Raw genomic sequence first — 10,964 nt, 5'->3', positions numbered from 1 at the left:
TATAGCTTTGATGGTATTTTTTAAGTAAATAGGTTTACTTGGAAGAAATCAGAAAATATCTACGGTGTGTTCACTCTGTGCCCAGTTTTATGCTGGGTTCTGTGAGGTAGTTAACTGTAAGAGTCAAACTCTGGACTTCACGGGGCTCACATTCTGTTAGGTAAGTCAAGTGTCACTGAGTGAAATAATTCGAGAAAAAAGCAAATGTGCATCACAGATGATAAGGAATGCCGAGAGCTGCCGGCCAGGGCAGTTTTGGAAGGTGGTGCGGAAGGGGAGACTTAGTTTGGGTATGAACAGATGAGAAACCACTTTAAGCACGTTTCCCAGGTAAGGATGGAGAAGTTTGTGGGGAAACACCCTGAAGGAAAAAATCTTCACTGGGGTCAAAGGATGGGAGCCTAAACAAGATGCATGGGGTAAGGGGTGTGCTGAAAATGTGTGTGTTAGTCGGCTCAGGCTGCCATACCAGATAGCACAGACAAGGAGCTTAGCCACAGAAATTAACGTTCTCACAGTTCTGGAGCCTGGAAGCCCCAGACCAAGGTGCTGGCAGGTCTGATTTCTTCGGAGGCCCACTCCAGGCTAGCAGATGGCCTCCTCCTGTTACCCACGTGGCCTTTCTCCTGAGGACACACAGAGAGAAATGGGAGATCTCTGGTGTCTCTTTCTCTTTTATGGGGACACTAGTCCTTTTGAATTAGGGTCCCACCCTTATCATTCCATTTTACCTTAAATGCACCTGTAAAGATCTTATCTCCAAATGCAGTCACATTAGGGGTTAGAGCTTCACTATATGAATTTGGTCGGAGAGGCACAATTCAGTCTATAACCATGTGCATGTGCCTTACAAAAGCAGGGTGTGTCTGGGCAACGTGAAAGGATGAGAGGTCTACCTACGGGATAGGCAGGGGCAGGGCTGGAGCTCTGAGCAGACACTAATATGAACTGAGTGAATGGACATCGAGGACAACAGAGAAATGAGAAATTTTCCAACCAGGACTGCCTGGCCCACTGGGCTAAACCCTCACAAGTTCAAGTGCTGAAGCCAGATTGTATTCCCTGGAGAACTTCCTAGCTAGAACATCTCCATCATTCCCTGTATTTCTCTGTCCTTCCCTATCACCTCTGGTCTGTTGTAACTTTACCTGGCTAGCTGCAGGAAAATGTGAGATTATTATAGAGTTATTTTGCACAGAGCACCTATTCACATCTGGTTGGCTAATGCTGATAATTACCGTGCTGGCTACTAAATCTGTCGGGTCTGGGTGAGGTGAGGCACTGCAGCTGGGGCTGCTGTGCACAGCTTCGCCGGCAGAGAGAGAGGTGAGAACAAAAACCAAGAAAGGTGTGCTCAGATGCTTGGGATTGAGTGAAACTGGTTAATTACCAGTCACTTGCTGTCTCCCTGAGTTGGAGTTTCTGGCTAAGGAATGCTCATAGATCAGACAGAATATGACAACCTGCAACTTATTTCCACATTAAGAGGGTGACGGGGACCAAGATGCAGAGAAAGTGTGGAGACAGTCTCTCAGGTGCCAGAGCCTTGGCCAGATGACTCAGATGCCCTCAGAACAGGGTAGTGGCATGCTCCAGCAGAGTGCAGAGCCAACTGGACTCCTTATGCAGAGAGCTGGGGATCAGATATGGCCTTGGGGCAGAGTCTATTTGCCGCTAGATGAAGGTTCTTAATCAGGGCCCTGGATTAAGTTTTAATGATCCACAAACCTTCTACAGTTGCATGTCAACATGTGCGTATGTGGGTGAGCATTTTTATAAGAAACAGATCTGTAACATTTATGAGATTCTTGAAAGGTTCTAAAGGGTCTGTGATCCCCAAAAGGAGGGTGATTATAAACTACTGTCTTAGACCCCTGAAGAAACAGGTGGACGCTGGACAGAGCCCCAAGAGACTCAATGTTCCTAATGATCCTGAAAGTATACTCAAGGGGTGTGTGTGTGTGTGTGTGTGTGTGTGTAAATGTGTTTGTGTATTTTTTTGGAAAAATGATTCAGTAATTTTTGCCAGATTCTCAAAGGGGCCCACAACCCTTAAAGTCTTGATGGGGGGCTCAAAAAGCTAGAAAGTTTGTCTATGCCTCGCTATTTCTTTTCGGAGGAAGATCACAGAGACTTGAAAACAGGGCCCAGAGTAGGTCCTGGTAGTTCTGCTCAACATCTAGTGATAACAGGGGCCAGAGGCTGGCTGGCTGGCCCTCTGTAAAAGAACACATTCAAATCATTTTAAGAGTCAAGCGACCAGAAGGCAGATAGTGGGTGATGGTCACAAAAGCGTCAACAGATGAGAAAACAGTCTTAGCTCCTTCCCTCTCCGATGGTGAATTCCCAGGTCTTTCTCTTCTGTAGCCTTGTACCCAGCTTTCAGAAACCCAAAGACCTCACTCATGGAAGCTCAGAATTCATTCAATAAACACTGAGCGCCTACTATGTGCCAGGCTCTATTCTAGGCGCAAAATAAAGGACTTGTCTTCAGAGTGTGACCCACTAAGGCCAGTTTCCTGTCTGAACAGGGATATTTTGGGCATTGCTGATCAAGTGTGTTTTTCTGGTGCTTAACACCCTCATTCCCCTGGTCCAGAGAGGCAAAAGCCATCCCCCAACCGCAAAGGGTAGGGGCGAGGAGAGGGGGCAGTATCTGTGCTCAAAGCGGTGAGGGAGGCTAGTAGGACGCGGCAGGAGCAGGAGGGCAAGCCCGACCCAGGCACTGCTGGGCTTGGGGGCAGGAGGGACGGGATCGGGGCACCGCCGGTGGGGACTAGGGGTGGGGTGGAAGCGGCGCTGCCTGCAGCCGCCAGGGCCTCTCCGCGCCAGATCTTGGAGCTGCGCTCGCCAGCTCCCCGCCTGCGGGGGCCGTCGCAGAGCCCTGCTCTCCATACTGAGCAGTCCCCGGGAGTGCTCGGACACGTCCCCAAGCTGCATAAAGATCGGCTCGGTGCTAGCTCCGCAGTCGAAATCTCATCTCGCCATCAACGCGGCTCGCGCGGCCGCCCCGGCCCTGCTCGGCGACGCCAGATCGCTATCTCGGGGGGGGGGGGGGGAAACGGGAAGGCAGCGCCGCCGCTCGCTCCGCCACTTTCGGCCCTGCGCGCAGGGGTGGCCGCGGGGTCCTGGGCCTCCCCTCCCCCTTCTCGTTCCTTCCCGGCGCTGCCTCCCGAGAGACCCCCGCTTCCCTCCCGCCCGGGGCCAGCGCCCAGCCAGGCGCCCTTTCCCCCAGTCGCCAGGCCCCGTTGCCTCCTGAAGGTTACGCGACGCAGCGGCGGGGCGCGGGGCGCGCCCGCCCTCGCCGCCGCCTGCGCCGCCGCCCACCCCAGGGCCCGCCGCGCCGCGCCGGGCCAGCCTGGCTGCCGGCTGCTGCCACCGCAATCCCGGCTCCTAAATCAGCGCGGGGAGGCGCTCCCTCCTCACGCCCGGCTCCCCGGGCTCCCCGGGCTGCGATTGGCTGCGCGGGCGCCCCCACCCCTGGCCCCCGGCTCCAGCTGCTGCGCCATTGGCTACGGGCCTCCGCCTGCCTTTACATAAGCCCGGGCGCGCTCGAGTGGAGTTGTATAAAGCCAGCGCGCGGCGTCGGGGCGGGAGGCTCGAGGCCAGCCCGGGACCCGGGCTGGAAGCTAGCAGGCGGCGGCGCCGGCGGCAGAGGCGGCAGCGAGCGCCCGCTTCCCACGCCCCCAGGCGGCGGGGCCGAGAGCGGGAGGATGGCTCCCAGCGCTGACCTCGGCGTGAGTACCCGCACTGGTGCCCCCACCCTCAGGCGGAGAAAGTTTCTCCAGCTCCGCGCGCCCCCCACCGGATCCGCCCGCGAGGGTAGCGGGGACGCCGCCCGAGAACCCGGGAAGACCGGGATCACGAAGGCGGCGGCTTCGCTCCTAACTTGCTGGAAGGAGCTGGACTCGATTGGCGCGCTGAGCCTCCCCCGCGGGCTGGGGGCGAGGCGGGAGCCGGGTTGGATGTGGCGGAGAGGTGGGAGCTGAGGTGTGGGGACGACAGCCCGCAGCTGGCAGAGAAGGTGTTGGGGGCGCGCTGGAGGTCAGCTGTCAGGGGAGGGGGCCTCCGGAGCCGGGAGGGGGCGGAGCGGGTGAGGAGGGATGTGCTGGGGTATTGGGAGAGTCTCCCAGCCAGCCAGGCTGAGATCTGGGCCGGGGAAGCCACTGGCCTCGGCCCAATGCCTACGCTTCCAGGCTGGGGAAGAGCGCCGGGGGCTGGCTCTTCCTCCCCTGGGAAACCGAGCTCCCGGGAACAGCGCTGGGTGGCAGAGAGCCCCGGGAGCCAGCCCCGCGCGCGGCGTAGCTGCTAGCCGCCTTCTGTTGGACGAGGTGTGGTCTTCCCTTCAGGCTGCCTCAGGCAAGCCAGCTTCAAGCATTCCAGGGGAACCGTGAGTCCTCCTCGACCCTGTGGGGGCACCTGGAGGCTTTGATGGGGCAGCCAGGCCGGGCTTGGGGGCATGCCCAGCAATGCAGCGCGCTTCTTTGCAGTACAGTAGTTGGGAGCCCTGGTTAGTCCCGCTTCTGCAGAAACCAACTCAAGAATCCAGAGTCATCCCAGCCTGGATGGAAGCCTCCCAGAGTGGCGGGGAAATTCACCTGGGGTTGAGAGCTTCCCCAGCTCTCAACTCGGGGTTGTGGGGGGGTCTTCCTCCGGGAATGACTAATGAATATTGCTGTTGTTGCTGCTGCTGTTGCTGCTGGTGATGATGGTGGTGGTGGGTGCACCTAGTGTGGCTTCTGCACATTCCAGGAGATGCTTCAGTTCTCCTGACAGGACACATTCTTGAGTCGCACTTGAGGTATCTTCTGGGATGGGTGCAGGACTTTCCATGTGAAGCCAGGTGGAAAAGAAGGGAAGAGAGCTCCAGGACAGAGAACAGTTCTATAGTACTGTCTTGAGTCAGGGGAGGACCCATGTGGGAAGAGATAAGAGATTGACGGAGATTTGGAACTCAGACAACTTAGGGCTGGAGATGTCCAAGACTGAGTTAGAGCTCTTGAGAGAGTCACACAGTACCTCACTGTCAGTCATGGGGGAGAGGTGGAGGCTGGAAAAGTGGGAGCATGGTGGCTGTTCCAGTATGGTCCTTGAGAAAAGGTTCTCTCTCTCTCTGACTTGGTTAAGAACATCCTTCTGGCAGTGGGTCCTAAAGTCAATTTAAGAGGTAATGAAGGGAATTGAGGGTCTTGATGATGGCCCGGAGGACTACAATTAGAACATTCTAGTTTCTGGTCGGTACTAATGGACTCTGGAGAAGGTTGAAACTGTGTGTGGGGAGTCAGGGGTAACCTGCTTTGTGGCTGCTCGTTTGGGGGTGAATCCTTCAACTTATCCCACCCCTGAAAGTGGGTGATGTTCAGACTCCTGAGACAGCTGCTTCGGCCTGGAGATATTTTATGGGGGCTATGAATCCATATCCGTCGTGGTCATATCTGCAGTCAACATTTTTCTGCTGCATTTCCCAAGACCTTCTCTCCACTGGGGATTTGTGCAGCAAAATACCTGCTTATTGCTCTTTCTTCCCTTCTCCATCTGGGCTGCACCTGGTGTTCTGAACTCTGGTGTTTATTCCTTGGCACCTTAATGTTTGGTTAAGACGTCCTACGGCTGCACAGGGGTGGCCCTGTGAATGTGTGGACCAGTGGCCTGCGTGATTCTAGGGAGTGAAACGAAGACTCTTATAGAAAGAACGCCACCAACCAGGAAGGCAGTCCTATTAAACAGCTTGTGACAGCCTCCCATGCCCAAGCGCTCCCTTGCTTCCCGTGCTGAGGCCCTGAAATATAAAGGTGGAGCAGATTCCTTGGTGTCCAGTAGGGGGCGCCAAAGGTACCTAGCTCAGGACCACTGACTTTCTCACTTCTTGCCCTTCCCCGGCTGTAGCAACTTAATGCTTTTAAGGCAGCTCAGGCTACAGCCTTCAACCATCATCATCGTAATTGGAGTCCTTCTACCACAGGCTTCCTGGACTTCAGGTGGTCCTCTGACCTCAGGTGCAATGGGTCAGGTGCAAGAACAACATTCCAAGGAGACAGAGCTGGTACACAGCCCCACCCGCCCTCGGGCATCGTTTCTTTGTGCTTGGTGCAGGTGTGTTCTTTGAACTCTTTAAGGGCTCATGGAGTTTCAGAACATTAGAGCCAGAAACAAGGCGCTTTGGAGAGCATCTCATCCAACCCCATCCCATCCCAACACTCACACGCACATTTCATTCACAGATGAGAAAACTGAAGCTGGATAAAGCCAAGGTCACATGGCTATCTAGTGGAAGACATGGAGCTGGGTCCTAGGACTCCTGGTGCTCCATTCAGAGCTGTTTCCACTCCAGTGGCCTTCCTCTTCACTGTAAAGATGGACGTACATTCTCTATACAGGAGGTACTCATAGTTACTAGCTGACCAGGCTTTGGTAAATCAATACATCTCATACAGTTGTGGAGATTCCCTTTGAATCTGTTTTTCAGCGTGAGGAGGTGAGGAGAAAATACATTTCTAGTCGTGGACATACACGGGTCATAGAAATTCCTAATGATTTTTCTGTCCCTCTACAATCTGGTTTCATTCTTCCAAGTGGTGTTTTAGGCAAAAGCCATGCAAGTCCAGGTTTCTGTCTGTGTACTTAGGAGTCAGAAGTGCTGCATCCCTCACTGTGGTCTGGGAACCCAGGTCTGGAGTGCCAAGGAATGCGGGCGTGGGGTCTCTCTGTCTTGCAGTCACACCACTGCTGGTGAGACCTCCCAGACTCAGATTCTAGATGGATTGGAGAATTCCCAAAGAGTATTTGCCTATTTCCCCCACCCTTGCTGCTCCTAGCTCAAGGTCAGAGTGCTAGGACATTCTATTTTTGCAAAATCTTTATGTTTGGGCTTCTTGGGTGACCTGGAAGAGATTACCATTTCCATTGCCCTTTCTCTTGTTCTGAGAGCCTGGCTGTTGACACCTGAGCTGGGCTCTGGGAAGGAGGTTTGCTGACTGGCCTGTGGGCTGCCCGCTTTGTTCTCCTCTCCCCACCTGGCTTCTTTGCACACTGGATGGACTTCCTCCTGGTTCTCCTCAGAGCCTCAGCAGACTTGGCGGCCTACCCTCCTGAGAAACCCGCTGCTGCCAAGCCAGAATTCTGAGAGGCGGAATCCGCTTCTCTCCCGAAGGCTCACGAAAGGGTTGCTTGTTGCCAGGGAAGATGCTTGAGTCCCCTCCTCTCCCTCATCCTCACAGAAGATGAAGTTGGGGCTTTATCTCCAGGGGGAAGAGGGAGGTGGCAGGATCACGTGGACCACCTGAGAGCAAAGCCCCTCTCTTTAAACTGGAGTCTTAAGAGGCTGTGTTTGAGATCTCACCAGCTCCTAGCTTCAGCTGGTAAAATGAGCCGCATTCTCAAGGCTTGGTCTAGTTCTGGATAAGACCAGAGGAATATACTTACACAAAACATAGCTGTAGCACAAGCTCTCTGGACTTTGGTTTGAATGGGGGAGTGGGTATAGAGCTTGAGAAGTGGCATTAGACTTTGAGAAACAGGAAGTTGTCCAGTGGGGCTTTCATGAGCTCCACCGGATGGCTGAGCCTTCCCCTTCTCATTGTAATGGTAAGGACATAGGCTTAGAATCTGGTCTCCGCTTGCTGAGACCTTAAACAAACCATTTAACTTCTGCAAGCCTCAGTTTCCTTCTCTGCTAAACGGTGTGATGAGCGTAGGGGAGGGAGATAGTCTTTAGTGTTCCTCTGCCCTTGGTAAGAGGTAAAGAGGTAAAGTTGGAAGGGGATATTATTGCCGAATCACTGGGAACCCCCGGAGTCTTCTTTTTCCCAGTGAGTGAGCCTGAGTGTCCAGGTTTCACAGCAGCCTCTGCTCACAGCAGCATCTGGGCTGATGGGCAAGGCCTTCTTGGCAGGGCTTCCTCCTTGCCTCTTTCCCTCCCCCACCTCAGGGTTTTCACTTTGGGGTCCTGCTATGCTTGGGGAAAAGAAATTTTACAGGTCCCAGGATAATTCTGAATGTGATGGAGGATCCTGCGCTATTGATTCCTAAGGAAGGATCTTTCTGCTGGGAGAAGCCTTCCTCGGAGCCCAGTGATTTAAGAGTGCTGACAAATTCGTGCTCACCGAGCCTCCTGCAGGCTGCAGATACAGGCTTCCAGGCCAGCTTGGGCTCTGCTAGGGATTTCTGGAGAGCCTGGCTGGTTGCTTAGGGGACATAAACCTGTGAACTCTCCTTAGGAGAAAGTATGAAATCAATTGGTTCATTATCACACCAAACACACCCCAGACCACTTAGGGCATTTAAGAAATGAGAAGTAGCAAAGGACTGAGAGGTTGTCTTTGAAAAGTGTACAGAAAGGTGTGAAAGCGTTGGGGAAAAGGAAGGGAGAGGAAGACCTTTATTCCACTGAACCACTCATGATTTTGACCTTATTGAAGTCCTTGAATGGCTACTAGAGGGGTTATTTGGTTCCCCCTCCCAGATATTTGGCAATGTGTGTAGACATTTTTTCTTGTTACAACTGGGGAACGGAGTGCTGTGAGTCTCCACTAGGCAGAGGCCAGGGATGCTGCTGACCATCCTACAGCGCACAGAACACGCCCCACAGCAAGGAATTATCTGGCCCCAAATGTCAGTAATGCCAAGATTGGGAAATCCAGGACTGGAGCATTGTGGTACAGAATCGCAGGACACCAGAGGTGGGAGGGATTTCAGACGTACTCTCATCCAGTTCTCCCACTTCACGGCTGAAGACACTGAGATCCAGAGAGGAGAGGGAACCAGCCGGGATGGCGCTGCAGGCACGTGATCTGCTCCCTCCTGAGACCATCTTACTCAGATTCCTCCAGAGTTGTGAAAATTAAATGTGAGCTGTGAAAACAAAAATAAATAGAAAATATTTATAGAGACTATATTAATATTTCTATTATTAAGAATTGGGAGTTTGGAAAGTTCTGCTTCCAGCTATGCCACTGACTCATTGTGTAATATTGGACACATCATTCTCACACCCCCATGTCTCTTTGTGAGTGTGTGTATGTGTGGTGAGGGGTGGGGTGGGGAGGTGGCCTTAGCAAAAAAATAAATAAATAAGTATATTATAATCATTCTCTTTAGAGAAAAATCCAAAGATTTGCCCTTCAAAAATCCTAGACACTTAAAAAAAATACAAATTTTCCTTGAAAGAAATCACGTTGACTTCGTAAGAAGCAAAGCGTTTACTTCCTTGGAAAAATTCCAGTACCCTGGCCCTGTAAGTTGGTTCCAGCCCAGAAAATCTGATCAACATCCTGAGGAGAAACGGATAGCTCCACAAATGACAAGAGGTTGGATACGTCCCCTACTCCCTGTGAGAAGGGGAGATGGTGACTTCTCCTCCATCCTTTCCTGCTCAACCCTCCTGGCCCAGGAAGTGCTACAAGGAACTTCAGTGAGGGATGGGAAGGTGTGTCGTTAATTAGTGGAACCTTGTTTACTTAACAGACATATTCTTTAAGAGCTCTTCCAAGGGACACTTTGACATATTGCTTTAATTAGCTATGGAAGAATTGAGAGTGCAGAGCGTATTAAATGACCCGCTCTGTTGTTTCCAGTTACTCTTATCTTTGTTTGCACCCGACAAGTACAGTGACAAGGTCATGGGAATCACTGCTGAGCTCTGGGAGTGTCCCAGTGACCTGAGGAGGAACGGCAGGACTTCTTTCTTCCCTTCCATCAGCCTTCACCTACCTAGAGAGCAGCCACATCAGTGGAGATTCCTGCTTTGGCTTCCAGCCCTCTTTTGATGTAGATGTGTCTGAAAGGAAGCATCGTGTTGTGCAAATCTTAACACAGCTCTTAGGAAGGGAAGCAGGCCTAAGAGCTGGAAGTTCCGCCTCCCCAAAGGGCAGAGGAGCTCTTTCCTGTAGGATTGGTGGGAACAGCCTCGGTTGGTGTTTTTCACATGAGGTCTGACCCTGGTCTTGTCCTGACTCAGAGATAGGAAGTCACTTGAGGCTCCCCTGAGAGGACTGAGGTGACATCCCTCCCTTCCCACATGAGAGTGTCACTATGTACATTCCTGCCATGAATCTTCTACGCGTCCTGAAGCAGGTCCCTTCGCCTCTGGAGGTCAGTCCCTGTAATCGGAGGAGCTGGGTGGCAGGCTCTTTCCGTCACTGCCAGCCTCTTCCTCTAAGGGGTGGCATATTCCCTTTCACCTGGTCTCTAAGAACAGGCTCTTTCTTAGAAATCATCATCATGCACCTCTCATCTGAGAAGCTGTGTATATCCAAAGAGGCTTTTTCAGGTAGAGAAATAAGAGTCCTCAAGGAGAAATGCTGCCTTGTAAACAGTATGAGGGAGACACTGTCATTTGTTCTCAGCCACGAATTCAGTGCCTAGCCTGGCACTTGGCCGGTGGAAGGGCTCCGTAGGTGCTCAGTGGGTGCACAAATGAGTAAGTGAATGCTGGTGGCCATTCTGGGGCAGAAGTGACCCTTCGTATTCAATTGGATCTCCAAGCCCGCCTTCCATCTAGCTCCTTCCCAGAGCCGGCACAAGGACTATGTAAACCTCCAAAGGACCCTGATCAAGCAGCGCTTGAGGACTCCAGGCAAGGCCCACTCCCCGAGATGGTGGCCGGCTCTGAGCCTGGAGCAGGGAGCATTTCTCTTCCTCTTTACCTCCCGTTGCTGTTCTCACTCTCCTTTCCACCCCATTCCTACCTGGCTGCTGCAGGGAAGCTCAGGCAGGTTTACTTTGCTTGAAGCCGATAGACTGCATAGAACTTTGGACTTCCACTGGAGACAAGCTATGAAGTGAATCACAAAAAGATATCTGGGAGGATGCTTTTAAATAGCAGGGTCCACTAATGCATTTTAAATTATTTAGGGAAAACACTTGACCCATAGACTATTAAGCCTGGAGAAGAGCTTTGGAGGATACAGTGCCCCGCCCCGCCCCTGCCCCAGGATGTTCAAATCCTCTCTGTGATACTCTCACTC

At 52.7% G+C, this 10,964-nt stretch overlaps 1 protein-coding gene across 2 annotated transcripts in view; it reads left to right on the top strand.

The window, feature by feature from the left end:
* The first annotated feature begins 3,551 nt into the window (after nucleotides 1-3,551).
* The window catches only part of CRTAC1 (cartilage acidic protein 1), a 163,252-nt gene continuing 155,839 nt past the window's right edge, over nucleotides 3,552-10,964 (top strand). For both annotated transcript variants that reach the window (XM_039465237.2, XM_003922322.3), the window contains exon 1: nucleotides 3,552-3,737. In XM_039465237.2, the coding sequence (XP_039321171.1) occupies nucleotides 3,714-3,737 (24 nt within the window). In that variant the 5' untranslated portion in view covers nucleotides 3,552-3,713. The remainder of the gene's footprint in view (nucleotides 3,738-10,964) is intronic.

The sequence above is a fragment of the Saimiri boliviensis genome, chromosome 12 (genome assembly GCF_048565385.1).
Source record: "Saimiri boliviensis isolate mSaiBol1 chromosome 12, mSaiBol1.pri, whole genome shotgun sequence".
Lineage (NCBI taxonomy): Eukaryota > Metazoa > Chordata > Mammalia > Primates > Cebidae > Saimiri > Saimiri boliviensis.
The sequence above is the reverse complement of the archived record's forward strand: the minus strand, read 5'-3'. Positions and strand labels throughout refer to the sequence as shown.